The 15,822-nt window shown below is 38.1% G+C and overlaps 2 protein-coding genes across 2 annotated transcripts; one reads left to right on the forward strand and one right to left on the reverse strand.

Annotated features, from left to right (window-relative positions):
• Positions 1-1,518: 1,518 nt before the first annotated feature.
• On the forward strand, positions 1,519-6,978 carry LOC122664070 (coiled-coil domain-containing protein 137). Its single transcript, XM_043859756.1, has 6 exons — positions 1,519-1,550; positions 1,582-1,812; positions 1,960-2,009; positions 2,683-2,918; positions 6,267-6,396; positions 6,488-6,978. The coding sequence occupies exons 2-6, from the start codon at positions 1,641-1,643 to the stop codon at positions 6,623-6,625; spliced, it is 726 nt and encodes a 241-aa protein (XP_043715691.1). The 5' UTR covers positions 1,519-1,550; positions 1,582-1,640; the 3' UTR covers positions 6,626-6,978.
• Positions 6,979-8,997: 2,019 nt separating this feature from the next.
• LOC122664068 (cytochrome P450 704C1) lies at positions 8,998-11,372 on the reverse strand. The gene is made up of 6 exons (XM_043859754.1): positions 11,004-11,372; positions 10,643-10,858; positions 10,249-10,536; positions 9,841-10,161; positions 9,551-9,754; positions 8,998-9,396 (listed from the first exon to the last, which is right to left on the reverse strand). Exons 1-6 carry the CDS (start codon positions 11,301-11,303, stop codon positions 9,190-9,192), a joined length of 1,536 nt encoding a protein of 511 aa, XP_043715689.1. The 5' UTR covers positions 11,304-11,372; the 3' UTR covers positions 8,998-9,189.
• Positions 11,373-15,822: the final 4,450 nt, after the last annotated feature.

A 15,822-nucleotide genomic window follows, 5' to 3' on the forward strand; every position in this document is an offset into this window, starting at 1 on the left:
GCATGGAATGGCTGCTCCTGCTCCGGATCAATTGGAATCAGGATCAAGATTGTCCGACCGGATTCTGATCCTTCAAACCCTGTTTAAGCCTTTAATTCTGATCCTTCAAGCCCTGTTTAAGCCTTTATTTAAGGTTGTCTCGAGTCTCGACTCTCGACTCTCGACCCACTTAGTTATGGATTTTATACAACTTCATGGATTTATCACCAGTTAATGAAAAAGAACACTGCTCGGTGGCGTCCCATGAACCCTCGTGAATATGACAATGAAATGATCACCTCCCCCCTCCCTTTGGATGCCCATGCATATATTTTCATTGACCTTCATATTGGCGCAAGAAAAAACACAGCTTGGCAGCAAACCCCTTCCCACCATAATTTTGATTCTATCCGTATTATCATCAGGTGCATGGTCATGTATATCTATAGTTATCAAGATATTTTGTTTTATAAAAAGACAATTCTATTAACAAACTAGGAATAATATAGTTTAACCATATTGTTTAGGTCTCTAGTTGTATGTATCATCCACCAACAAAAACAAGGTCAAAAAAGGATAAATTTTTTTTTTTTTTTTTTTGGGTAGAAGTTATAAAACTAGAACAAATAAGTTATACAAATCCCCCACCCCCTTTTTTTTTCAAAATTAGAAGATACATAAAATGACCTATTTGCTTTGTGTCCATTAGGTGTTTATCCAAAAATAACCTAAACTTAAATATACTTTGTCAAAAGTTGAAACAAATATTTTGCTAGTGACCAAAAGAAAAATATATTTTAAGATGAAAAGGTTTCCACATTGTCTGCTTAATTTACATCTCTTACAATTTTTCTGTCTCTCTATCCTCGTTGATCATTATAAATCTCTACTTACGATATCGTCCTGTGTAGTATCATTAGTATGGAAATCCTTCCTCATGTTTTAATGTGATTTTTGGCAGGTAGATTGTGTTTGATATATATATATTTTTTGATAGGTAGTCATGTCAAATATTGATATTAGTGTCCTATATGCATTATTTTGTTTTGGTACTATCCTACATACGTAGTTTGAGGAATTTTTTTTTTTTTGATAGAAACAAATTACATATTAAAGTATGACCAACACATGATATCCAAATTACACAAGTCAGATAGCCACGGCGTGGGAATGGGCCAAAAAACCCTACACACAACAGACACAACATTCTGAACCAGGGAATTAGCCATGTTGTTAATCTTACTAAAATCATGATCATTTTTTTTGGGGGGGGGGGGTAGAACACTGAAAAATATGATAGAAAGAGCAAGAATGCAGAAGAGAAGAGATACACAAAATATCTTGGACAACATTCCAGGGTACAGTCTGGCCGGGCCACTAAACTGGGCCAAGGCCAGCAATTGCCACGACTTATTAAAATATCTTGCTCGAGCTAATTTCAGGGCCCGGCTGGCCGGGATGAGCAGGACTCTCGCAAACCCAGTCTGGTCTAGTTACATCTCCATCATCGCTCATCCCTACTGGTACCGCCAAGCCGCGAGCCGGCGACTCCCTCCCTCCCTCTCTGATTCAGTGAAACTTGAATTTTCTGGTTTACGGCAGATCGCAGGAATATTTGTAAGTTCACTCTTTCGCCTCAGGTCGTTGAAGGCAGGAAGGCGATGGGAGGAAAAGGACAGAGACGAAGAGCGAAGAATTTCCTTGCTGCTCATGGAGGCTACACTCGTTTGCCGCCTCCCCCGAAACCCGAGGAGATCGACGCCTTACCCTCCAAGCTCCGCAAACTCATGGAGTTCACCTCCTCCACCACCACGAAACCTTTGGCAACAAAAGGTGCCCCCCCCCCCCCCCAACACACACACACACACACACACACAGACAGAGTAGACAGAATTGGCAGATGGGTTTTGTATATATCCCGTTACAAACCCTTTACGTTATCGTTCTATATCTGTTAATTATATCCTCGTGGTTTTTCAGGATCTTTGAAGTCTTCAGAGAGTGCTGACCGCAAGAAAAAGCAAAAAGAAGTAAGGGGCTTACTTACTGTAGTTCTGTTTGATGCCCTCGAGTTCTGAATTGGAAAAATTTTCATGCTTATTTTGTTGGAACATGGCCAAAGTTGTACCGTAGAAATATATTAGAGTTTCATGTTTTGGGAAGCCATTACTAATTCGAAGTGATAGGCTTGAAGTTATTCTGTTTGTTATGGGATAAATTTCTATATGCAAATTAGTTACCATCTTACCTTTATCATGTAGCTTTACCTTTGTATGCAAATTTATATATGCCCCCATTTTCATTGTCAATGTTCTGAATTCTGATTGCACTTGGTGCCTACTGCGTGTAACTTTGTAATGGGTATTCTTTCAGATGACCAGCACCCTGAAACCTTGTGATGTGATTTATTTAGCATGTTAAATCCAAATTTCACATTTCTCATTCGATCCAATTTTACTTAATTGTTGTTTCTTTATGGATCGACATTCAGTTCGACACAGCTTGAGTCTACGAAGATTTCATTTATTTGATTTTTCTCCTTTAGTTTTCCCCCCTCTGCTATTTGGGAAGTGGTTAGTTATTACTATGAGCTAAAACATTTGAATTCTCTGAACTTATTTATCTGCCCCTGCTTGCATAAAGTTGCCATCTTTTTAATCTGTAATCTTCAGTCTCAATTTGAGGGTGTTCATTTCTGTTCAGAAACCAAGCTTGGAGGATGCTTTAAGCATTAATACCTTAGAGTTCCAAGAAGGAGGTCAAGATGAAAATGTTACAGCACCTAAACATAAAGATAATAGGGAGGAAGTTGTGCATACGGAGATACAGGACAAGAAGAAAGCAAAGCGAAAGAGAAAACAAGTTCATGACCTTCGGTTTGAGAAAACAATTCAGGATCTGGGTCTTGTTGGCTCAAAGAGACGGGATCGCAAGAAAAAGTAAGCATCTTCACGACATTTATTTTTTTTAAATTTATTTGTTTATTTTTTTATTAGTATTTTTCTTATCAAATAAGGCATTTATGTTCCTTCTAAGTTATCCTTTATCTTTTGATTTATACGTTAAAGAGTTCAATATTTAGTGACCTAATCCTTCTAATAGAGGGTGTATTTATGCTCTCAATCTTTAAATTCTCTGAAAGTGAGATCACACTGCTGCTGGGGGACACCAATGTTGAATATAAAAAAATTGTACTCCTAATTTTGGACTTACTGTATGTCTGTATATAGTATTTACCATATTTAGTGAGTACAAACCTAACAATGATAGGAGATGTAACTCTAATTGGATAGGGGACAAACACAGAAAAAGAAAAAAAAAAGATGTGTTCTATTTATTCTTATTTGTGAATATGGAAACCCAGAATTCTCTAATATGGTGTGGGTGTTTGATGCAGTAGCATTTGACTGGTTGGACCAGAATAATAGGCTTTGGAAACCCAAATCCAGACGGAACCGGTCCAACCCGGGTTTTTGGTGCATTAAGGGTTTTTATTTTGACTTTTGAGTTAAGTATGTAGGAATAGTGTGGTTTTATTTGAACTCTATTTCAGTTTTATACTTTGATTAAGAGTCTTGTTATTTTTCTTTTTAAATACTTGCATGTACTCAACAATGGACAGTGAATATTGAATAGAAATTGTTGGTTTGCACAACGTGAGTGTGTGATGGTTCTGTAACCCCTTCTTCCCCCACACCCCCGCACAAATCTGAGACTATTCTCAGATCTTACCCTCTCCTCCACCAGCTCTCCACCAATTTGGTATTACAGCGAGAAGCAGAGAATCAAAGCAAAAAAAAAAAAAAAGAAATCATACCTGGTTCAAATGATACCACCACCGGTGAACAAAATCTCTTGAGCCCGACTTGGGCGATCAGGTTTTTCCGCATGGGAGATTTCCTCAGAGAAACCGAAACCTACTCTTGATGGTTCTGTCCCCTAGTTGAAGTCACGGTAGCCGTTACAGTTGCTGTTGAGGTCGAACTCTACCCACCGCTGCCAGAGGTAGAAGACTTCAGCACGTCTTCTTTAAAACCTTTACCATTGCACCAAAGCCTTCCCTCAAAAAAAATAAATAAATAAATAAATGCGGGGTAAGGCTGCGTACATTATGACCCTCTCCAGACCACGCAGTGGCGGGAGCCTTGTGCACTGGGTATGCCTTTTTTATGTTTTTTTTTCTCTTTCCAGTATTACCCCTCCCCTTTTAGTCCTCTTATAGTTTGTCCTTTTTTTTTTATTAACTTCCAAGTTTGCCCCTCCACCTACATTACCTTGTGTTTCTAATTAAATTCCCAATATTGTAGTACTGCCCTTCTATTTATTTACTGTTCTGCCATTACCCTTTGAGTGTTCTCTCGCTTATCTTAACCATGGTAGCCAACAGTGAGATTCTCCAAGAGCTCAATTCCTATAAAGGTGAGACTGATCCAAAGATTGACACCCATCACTGAACGTGTCGATACCCTAAGGGTTGGATTGTTGGAAGTAGCTATTTAGTAGTTTATTTATTTTTAGGTTTTTTATTTGTTTTGAGTACGTAGGAATAGTTTGGTTTTATTTGAACTCTATTTCAGTTTTATAGTTTGATTAGGAGTCTTGTTATTTTTCTCTTTAAATACTTGTATGTACCCAACGATGGGCACAGTGAATATAGAATAGAAATTGTTGCTGTGCACAATGTGAGTGTGATGGTTCTGGTACCTCTTCTTCCCCCTGCTACTCTGAGACTATTCTCAGATCTTCCTTTCTCCTCCTCCGGCCCTCCACCAGTGTTTCATATGACTCTCTGTTCTCATTCAACCATTTCCATGAAACCTATGCTTATAGAAGAATGCACCTAATATAATGTTCTGAAAATTGACCTCTGTCCTAAAGCATCGATGATGTTTAATTGAAGTGAATTGTGAATGGTACAGAAAATGTCTGATTATTATATAACTTTTTGAGGAATCTTGAGAAAATGTTTAATGAATATTTTATAGTTTGAAGATCCCCCAGAATCAGTAAATGATTTTTTCTACTCATTTTTATCTTTATCCATCATATAATTTGCAAAACTGTATACTTTTTAGAGCCCTTAATTTGTACTGGTGTGGTTCCCTCTGATTTTCACTTTTTATTCTACATGAAAAGCTATTTCAAAACATTTTTATTTATTTTATCAGTTGGTGAAGGCTAGGAGTGATCCTGGGTTGTCTGAGGCTCATAGTCATCCATCTCAACATCTTCAACTTCACTACGCCTTGTCCACATACATAATCTTGATTTGCGCATCATTTTGGTCCATAGATCTAACTCGTGGTGTTGTCTGATCAAAATTTTGAGTTAAAATGTTAGCACAGCTCTCCCAGAAGCATGTCTGTGATGCAGCTGAGTACCGACAACGTCCAGGGTTTTATTCAAAGGGGAACCTGCATTTGGAAAGAATCGTGATCATTAAATTGAGGATCATGATGCCTTTCACAACTGGTTGTGACATGCCTCGTATCACAAAATGGTTTCATTTTTAAACATGGAGTGGGTACATCCGTCCATATGATAAAGGACCCCAACCCAGGGAACTAATCAATTTTCAGCTAAAAACAAGTAGGGGGAACACCTTAAAAGTGAGTTCAAATTTTCAAAAGTTGTAGAAAGGCCACTAGATTCCAATACAGTGAAATGACATTCTTGTTTTTTTATGAAACTTTAAACTCACATTTTAACCACTCTCTATGTTTATTTCAGGCTAATACTTGGCTTGTGAGATTGGTGGAGGTCATCTATCACATGGACCTACTTCCACCGTTTCCAAGTCTGCCATGTGGGGAAAAAAGTGACATTGTGCATGAAGCACTTCACACAAAAAAAGTGACGTCTGGTTTTCCCCTGAATTGGTTAATAACTTAATATGAAATAAATGATGGTTAGGGTTGCTGGAATGATCTAAAACTTTAGTTTGTGGCTAATTCAGGGATGGCCTACTATTTTAACTATTAAGATTGATGCAGGTGATCTGAAAGTTAAGTTTAGAATGAGGTTTTTGCAGCGTTTGAGCCCTTTGATGGCTCAAACATCTTGGAGTAACATTCAGTGCAGGTTGCTTTGGTCTCACTTACCAAACAGAGAAGCTCTTCTTTAAACTTTATATCTGTGGATACTACTATTAGTGTCTGTATACTATGTGCTTGAGAGAAGGCAGTATGTGAATTCCATTTCTTTCAAAGGCTGTTTTTTTCAAAGTATCTGTTTAGGTTTGGAATACGTGTTAAACCTCCAGATGACCAGAGGTTGAATTCCTGTAGGTACTTGGAAGAAAGAAAGAAGAAACACAAGAAAGCCAAGACAGAGAAGAATCTAGACTTCCCTGGGCGTGAGGAAATAAAGTTTGGAGAAATAGTTAAAGCTCCTCCAAAGCTTGTAGCATTTCCTAAGGTATCATCTCACACTGTCTAACTGTTTTAATCAAAGTTTATATCCACTACTAAGCACGAAAGTACCCCCTGGGGGGCTGTGGTCTTTGAAGGCATTGAAGACCACCCAAAGTGCTTCGCATGAGAGACTTCGCTTGCAGGCTGTTGAGGCTTACAGGGACCGCAAAGGATGGGAATCAAGGCCTGGGATTCATATTCCTTCACGAGCAGCTGTTACCCCATCTTCTTAAATGGTCCAAGTCATTGCTCAAGTATAATGGACCCCCTAGTTGCTATATTTTTTCTTGAGGTGCTGTCCGGATGTAGTTTTAAGGTTTTGCTAACATCGGTCAAGTGTGATTCCTCTCCCAGTCAATGGATGTTCTGTGGGAAGAAGTCATCTGTTCCATTTTGCAGAGCATGGTATCTCTCTTGGTGCACTCATCACTTTTGTAATTGTAGGTGTTTTTTTATTAATCAACGTTATCTCGAATGTACTTTTGAGACTGGAAGAAAGAAAATGGTAAAAGCTAATTATGAAAATTTTGATACTCTAAATAAAATACCTATGAATATTTTAGAACTTTGTACTTGTGACGTAGTAGATACAATATGTGTTCCGTTATTGTTATTGTTGTCTATTGAAATTGGGATCATAGTCATCCATGGCCTATAAATACACTGATGATCAACGGTTAGGTTGCTCCATTGTGACCAAGTGATCACAGGTTCGAGTCTTTGGAAACAGCCTCTCTGCGAAGCAAGGGTAAGGCTGCGTACATTATGACCCTCCCAAGATCCTGCTGTGGCGGGAGCTTCGTGCACTGGGTACGCATTTTCTTAATTGCTTCAGAGAATTAAAAACCCCTTAGAATACTCTCCCTTTCTCAGAGAATATTCTGTAATGATGGAGAACTTGGCATGTACTATGATGTTGAGCTCTAACAGTGTCACTGCCGTTTTTAAGCCTGCGAATAAATTATTGCAAACACTTCATTCCCATGCATGAGATACTGTGTTGCCAATTGACAGTTTTGCCAGGTTTTCGTAAGATGAACCTAGAGAAGCAATTCCTATTAACAGCAACAAGAATTAGTAATGCTATAATACATATTTGTGGTCTGTAACTACCATGGAGAGAGTTTCAATTTCAAGAATCTGGATCATAATTACCATCTATAGATAACCATGAAAAAAGCTAGTAGAAAACCTTTTCTCTGCCCTATGGAGCATTTCCGACGAAGATGTTACTGTTTCTCTCAAGATATACAACACATAGGAGAAGGTTGAAGGTCATTCTCTCCCTCTTCATTGGGAGTCGAAGTAGGGTAAGAATTAACAAGCATCTGCATGTTAGGGTAAAACCCATGAAAAAAGATAGTAGAAAACCTTTTCTCTGCTCTATGGAGCATTGCCTAAAAAGATGTTACTGTTGCATTCTCTCAAGATATACTACGTGTGGCAAAAGGTTGAAGGTTATTCTCTCCCTCTTCATTGAGAGCCCAAGTAGGGTAAGACTTAACAGGAGCCTGCATAGCATGTTGGGGCAACCCCATAAAAATCTGTAAATACAGAGTACAGAAGTGCAGAGAAAAAGGAGATGGTTTGTCATTTCAGCCTTTCTCTATACATGATGCACATGTTGGGGATTCAATGGCCTTGAGATGTCAAATGGTTTACATTTTTGTCTCTGTAATTAGGCCCCAACAAGGCAAGAGACTTTTGCATTCCCAGTATGCTTCTGATCTGGAAAAGATAAATCAGTAGATGGTCCAACGTGTTGTAAGAAGAAAAAGGGAACTGAGAACCTATTAAGGCAAGAAAGGACTGATTCACCAGTTCTACTTCCCCATCTCTTAGATATCTTCTGAACTGTGGAACCCAAGTAATGAAACAGTCTCACTTCTCCGAGAAATCTCTCACCAAAGCATTATTGTGAAGGCTTGTGAGAAGAGAAACAGGGCTCATCCATGGCTGAACTTCATGACACAAAAATATGGATGCAAAGCAAAGAGTTTAAGGCATGCAGCCAGCTCTTCATATGGCCATGCTCCCGTTAGATCCCCAATTCCCAAAAGTTCAGTACCTCAAAAAAGGAAAAAGACATGTAGTACAAAGGCAAGATTTATATCCCTCGCTTTCAAAGATATCCCAATATGTTTTAAGGGTACATTCAATCTTAAAAGAGGGCAGACCTTGACGCAATGGTAAGGTTGCTCCACGTGAAGAGAGGGTAAGGTTGTGTACGTTATGACATTCCCTAGACATCGCAATGGTGGGAGCCTCATGCACTAGGTACATCTTTTTTATTCAACCTTAAAACTGATAACTGTTGGAATTCAATGTCACAAGCAGGAGTGTTGATGGCTATATGCTCACATTTTGACTACCAAAAATATCTCCTATTGTACGAAGATTTAAAGTGAAGGTTTTTGCCTTGCCTGCGAGGCAAAACCCTTCAGAACCTATAAGTAGGAATTAATTAATCTCATGAAAAGATGAGATCCTAATATATATTCCATTGCATTAGTTTAAAGGCTTCTTATAACTTGCACCCAAGTGTGCTTAAGAGTTTTAGGGATTTTTCAGTAAAATAAGAAACAAGTCATTAAACAATTGGATCTCCATAGATAAGTATACAGATTCAACCTTGACACTTTTAGGAGCCCATTCTAAATCACAGAGGGACCTCAAAACAAGTACATCATGGAAGAAAAAACATTATAGTGCTCCTTAGATTTGGCTTATAGTTTTGTACAAGCAACTGTTGTATGAAGAACGAAATTATTGCAGACATGAAGGAAGCACAGACGTCTTATGCATTTATAGGTTTTTCTGACCCCAGTCTCTGGGAGACACGGAGAAAAAGGCCTCCATCAATGTGAAGATTGAGCATGGTTCTGTAGTGGACTGGTTTCTTTTCATCATTCAGCTTGAACACAAAGCAGCCTAACAGGAGAGCTGAAAAGATCCTCATCTGCCGATAAGCAAACTCCTTTCCAATACAAATTCTTGGGCCAGCCTAGTCAACCACAAACAAATAAGTGCTCCCAAAAGTAGAAATTAGATAAGTTCATGTGCCTGATCTAGGATTCCCCTCTTGAAGGTGGAAGAAGAGAATGACTAGAACAAAGGTAATTACTGTGAATGTCTATATATAATACTTTGATTATTACCTGGAAAGCTGTGAACTTTGAAGGGCTTTCTTGTTGGAAAACTCCATCTTCATCAAACCATCTTTCTGGCTTGAACTCTGCAGCATCTTCACCCCATATGAATTTCATCCTGCCCATGACATAAGGTTGGTAGGCAATCATGTCTCCTTTTTTAACACTGTATCCATCTGGCAAGGTATCATCTGAAAAACAAATTTTTCCATCCTGCAACATCAAGGTGTGATGGTTAAATTAGAAGAATATAAGTATTGGTTTATTCTTGAATTTAGGAACAAATTAAGTTTATTTACCACAGCAACTGCAGGATAAAGTCTTAGAGTTTCAGTTAATGCTGCAAAAAGATATTGCATCTTGTCAAGGTTTTCCTCAGTCAGACTTGCTGCAAACTCATTGAATGATTTATTCTCATTCATATTAGTGGCTTCCTTCACTTCTTTTGCAATTTTTTCCTGTATGTGAGGATGCTTGCAGAGCATGTAAAGAAACCAGGAAAGGGTAGTTGCTGTTGTGTCTCTGCCTGCAACTAAGAAATTTAGGACAATGTCTCTCAAGTACTTTGGATCAGTCTCATTCAATTCCAGGAATCTCGACAAGATATCGTCTTTCTTTAACTGCAATATCCCCATGAGACCAAAATATTAGATCACATAAGTAATTTGATCATCAGCAACACAGAAATCTAAGTTTGTTTAACTTACTGAAACTTCACTAGGTGAGTTTTTATTCTGTTCAATCCTTTTGCGGATTAGTTTATACATGAAACTGTCGATCACTTTGAGATTTTTCCTTAATTCCGCTTCGGATCCAATATTCAGATACTTCTTGATCGGCCAAAGAATATCAACATAACGCCATAGTGTCAGAGCACTTGAATCATCAAAAGCATTGGCAAACTTGGCCCCCTCTGTTGATCCACCCATACTATCCAGTTCTACACCGAATCCCACTTTGAAAATTGAGTCCAAGGTAGATTTCATGAATAGATCCTGTTCATGAATTATGGAGTTAATACGTTAATCCCTTCTTACAGAGAGTCCAAACCAACTTTTTTTAATAACTTGTTTAGCAGATTTATTAGCCAATACTACTTACTTGAATATCAAAGACCTCATTAGAGGTTGCAGCCTCAGATAGTTTTTGTGCAAGTCTTACTGCATTCCTTCGGAAAACTATGCTGCTGAAGTCCCTTAACACCTTTGCTGAGAACTCATAACTTGACACCTTTCTCTGATGGCGCCACTTCTCACCATCGACAGTAAAGATCCCATCACCGAGGAGATCACTCAAAATGCTGTAGTTATGCCACCCCTGGAAGAAGAAGAAGAAAAAAATATGTTTTTTAACGGCTAGCTTTTAAGGATGAGTTATACCCAAGTCCTAACAATTGGTATCAAAGCCAGGGCAGGGTCTGATGGTATCAAAGCCAGAGTGTGATAGTACTCAAATTTCTTACCTTTCCATAATTTGGGAAGTTTGTTTTGAGTATGTACTCAACATTTGCAGGGTCTGCTGTATAGACCTCATTACGGAAAGGGCTGAGCAACCTATAAGTTCCATATTTGGCAGAAAGCTCAGTCATGTAATCATGTAACCTGTTGAAGTTCAGTAACTGATTGAAAATGGTGCCTGCAATAGGGTGATATCTCTGCTTCTTCCCTGTAAATACTTTGAAGAAGGTGAATATAGAAAGTGTCACAGCAAAGGCTGCAACTGTGAAGGATATAGGATTGGAGAGAAAACCCATAAGCTCCATATTGGTAAACTGGTAAGGAAGAAGGAGCTGCACCGTAGCTTATTTATCTTCAATTCCTGGATAGATCTAGGAAGAAGTTGACAAGTAGATGAAGATTTTTTAATGACAATGGAAGACTCTTGGGACCATTGGAGGGGTAAAGAAGATGATAAAGATGTAACTTTTAATTTAAAAAAAAAACAGATATATAGGACTGGTTTTTCCTTGTGGGGGTAGATTGCAACATATGATGGGCCCAAAACTCGTTCCACTTGCACACACTGAGCCATAATTAGAAGATGACTGATCTGCAATTTTTGTAGTTTAGCTGAACACCGTTTCTGGAATTTCTTTGCAGTAGAAAAGTATTAATGATAATTGATCTCTGATATCATCCTGGATGGAGAAAAAAACCATGGCCAGTTTTCTAGAAAAAAGAAAAAATTGGCTAATCAGATAACTGACACAAGCAATTTAAAATCTTAAAAGCAAGGTTACATGATTTTAAAGCAAGGTTACTTTTGTTGAATAGAATTCGGGATATTTAAAATAGGAGAAAGAGGACGCCGCCCTTGCTTGTGACATAGGGGTGTGCGAAATGACTGAACCTAGAAATGATCAGTAATTAAGGCGTTGTGTCTAGCGCAATCAAGTGGAATTCTTTCTCCCATAAAATAGAGAGAGGGATCCCGCTATATACAGTGCAAATGTATATTGGAATATTTATAAGTATATATTGGCATTTTACATGCCAAGTCAATGGAGGAGATGAGAGGAAGTATATTTCACTATATACATACATACATACATACGAGGCATATGAGACTAATGATGAGAGAGAATGTCATCATTGTGAGGGGAGTATATCTTAGCAATTTGGATCCTCTACTACTGAGCTGCCCGGTAGGACCGTGCTGCCCAGACACGATGGTACATGCAATGTCCGCCATATCCCTGCCCAAATGCCTTGCTCGAATGGGGGTAAGGCGATCATTGCGCGCAACACCATGTTTGGGCAGCACAATCCTACCAGACAGCTCGACAGTAGAGGATCTGGATCCATATCTTAGTGACGTCTATTTTTCCCCCGTTTGACCATAGAATTATAATGATTTATTTTTTGGCTACAGAATCATAATGAAAATGATAGATGTAGAAAATGGCAATGAAGCTTTAATAATGGAACCTGAGAGGGAAAATGGATCCTGACCAAATTCATTGATTGCTTAGTTTTAAAATATTATATTTTTTGGGTATAAGGGTGAAACATAATTGAGTTCCTCTGCACGTATATTGACAGGATTGGGCTCCTCTCCCGCGTGGTAGGCTTCGATCCACACGCCAGCATGTCGGGATATGTACTGATGTAAGGATCGGAGCTCCACAGTTGCACGATGTTTGCTGCACGCCGTGCAGCGCACTTGTGCGCTAGAGCTGGAGAGGATCCGGATCTGCATTGACCTACATGTATAGGTTAGATGCCAACACCTGTCTCATTTGCTATCAATTAAAGGGTGAAGAGGGGCATTTATGGAAGTAAAAAGGACATGTTGGGATCTGATTTATACGTACAAGTGGGCATACATGCAGAGGAATTGAACTCGGAATAAACACCATAATCCCCAAGGCCCAACCGAACATTCAAGGTATTTATGGAAGCAAAAAGGACATTTGTTGGGACCTGACTTATACGTGCAGGAGAGTGTACGTGTAGAGGAACTGAACTCAGGATAATCGTCACCTCACCCATAATCCCCAAGGCCCAACTCAACATCCTCCCCACATAAGAGAATGGATCATCTACACGTACGTGCAGGAAAACGTACATCTAAGAGGCAACCATATGTTCCTTTTGTTTCCATAAATACCCCTCCTCCCCTAATAATGAAAAAAATGAGACATGTGATTGCCTCTCACATTTATGTGAATATACACGCAAAGGAACTGAACTCCCCCACATAAGGTGGGATCTGATTTTCTCTTTTCAGCACTGTCATCAATTGGAGATCCTACCACCAAGCTAGGGGTGTCAAAAATGAGATTGGAGACTGAATTAATCAAAATCAATCACTTCTTATTGGTTTAGTGTTGGTTTTGGTTTTAAGAACACATTAAGAGTGAAACTAACTGGTCTAAATGTTTTGAACGATCAAAATCAACTGTCTGAACCAAAACTAGATTTTTTTTTTAAAGTGATAAATTCAATTTTTTTGTTTCATTTTCTTAATATGAACAATTGAGACCAGACCGATATTATACCAATAATATACTAAAACCGACCATACCAATAGCTATGGTTTTGGTTTGATTTTTAACGACCAAACACTTATCCATTTGGTTTCCATTTGACCGGGTGTATAAAAAATCAATAGCAACTTATCCAAACCGGTTTGAACCAATCTAGTTTGAATCTTGGACAACATGTTTTTTTTAAAGAAAATAAATTAAGGATAAATTACATGTCACCCCCTGATTTTTGATAAAACTTAAATCACCCCCTTCTACAGTAACGGTGTTAGTCTGATGTTAGTTATTGGTGTGAAAAATTTAAACATCTGCTAAAGTAAACGTGGACAGCTTATCGATACCATTCCATTGGTGTCACCAACATTACCTCCTTTGCTGAAACAGATTAGTGTATATGATTCGACACTCAATTCCCTAATAAGGTTTAAGAAGCCGGAATAGTCTAACTTAATTACTTAAAAGTGATAATAAAAACAAATGAAGATTAAATAGCCTTCATGACCAATTCCCAAAAGAATATATGTAGAAAATCATAAATTAGAATCGGATTGGCCAATGATTCCGATCCGATTTCTGATACCATACTCCCCCATATCCTCGTGAAGATATTTCCATTCGGTTGGATTTCACGATTGGAAAGGAATCGATAGATGGGACTGTCTACCAAATCAATTGTTTCGTTTTTTTTTAAAATGAAAATCTGAACAATTATTTGAATTTTCTAAGATAACTTGTGTGGTTAAGATTCATTATAAAAAGCCAAAAACAAAAAGTCGGCAAAGCTGGAAATTTTTTTTTTTTGTGTTTTAAATTTCTTGGCAAAAGTCAAAACACGTCCCTTGACAAAGAAAGTGAGTCAATAATTGGAAGTGCATCCGTGACAACTTGGGTTACAAACAGTGCAACAGCAAATCTTTATTCCCATAATTTATTACATCATGCTTACCATAGTTGGAAAACTGGGTTTTGACTGCGGTGATTTATACTCGAATACTAACATATGCATTAATTGGACTAATTAATAAAATAATGATTAATTAAATAAATAACAATTATTGCATCATACTTGAAACATAAATAAGTAAAATGTCTATGGACTACCTATATATAATCTATATGTTCAAGTATGGATTGAAAATTATGGGTCATGTTAACATAGATTAACAATAACTTACCCGCTAATGGAAGAAATAATTTGTTTATCACGTGAGAGTCAATAAGAAAAAAAAATTGGGGGGGGGGGGGGATTTTTTATTATCATATAGGTGTGGAAAATAGGAGCGAGGGAGACCGAGAGAGAATGGGGAACACTGGAATATATAGTGTATGAAAAAGCTGAGGTTGTCTTCATTACTGTTTCCTAAAATCGGGACTATAAACCGCATGTAAACCGGTTATGAATCGGATAATGAAAACCGAATATAAATTGGTAAAATCGAACTGTATGTTAACTGATTTTGATTTGATTGATTCCTAATCGGTTCGATTTTGATTTTACCTTGTCAAAATATAAATCGAATCGAAACCGAACTGAATAACTAGAACCACACCGATTGACACCCTTACTCCTTTCTATTGTTCAATGGTATAAACTCAAAATGCACTGATATGTGATTCCTTGATTATTATTTTTTCTGCTTTTCTCATATTTAAAAAACATGAGTCTTGACCGGGTTTGACAAGACCGAGTCATCAGGTTTTTCTGAAAGACAAGTCGAGTCAGAAAACGTAGTTTTCCAACCATGATACATACAGTTTAAAAAAAAAAAAAAAAAAGCAAGCAAGGCTGGCCAAACCTTGCTTTAGGCCAAAAATGGCAAAAATAAGGACTGCGAAGGTAAATCGAGACTAACCTGGCCCAGCCCGCCCCAATCAGGGTCAATCAAGGTGCTGGGTCGGGCTGAGTGTATCATAGCTGGACTTGGGCTAAGATATACCTCGAGCTGGGCTTGGTCTAGGATGAGTTAAGGGGGGGGGTTTAAAAACCCAGCCCAACCCGCCAAATATTGTACACTTTCTCATTATCTTGGGCTTTTCAAAACCTATATTTGGCCCCCAAAAATTCTGACTGGGCTAAAATTTCAGATGTGGGCAGAGATTTTTGGGTTAACCTGTTTGTAAAATTTTGGCCAAGCCACCTGAACTACCATGTGGCAGATATTATATTGTTTGGAAATTCTTTCCAAACTACCTTCTTAGAGAATCATCTCCAAAAAATAGAGGACTTCTAAGGTTCTCCGGTCTATCTATTTGAATAATTTTATATGTAGAACTAGGAACAAGGATAGCCTAA

The sequence above is a fragment of the Telopea speciosissima genome, chromosome 6, assembly GCF_018873765.1.
Source record: "Telopea speciosissima isolate NSW1024214 ecotype Mountain lineage chromosome 6, Tspe_v1, whole genome shotgun sequence".
NCBI classification, from domain to species: Eukaryota; Viridiplantae; Streptophyta; class Magnoliopsida; order Proteales; family Proteaceae; genus Telopea; species Telopea speciosissima.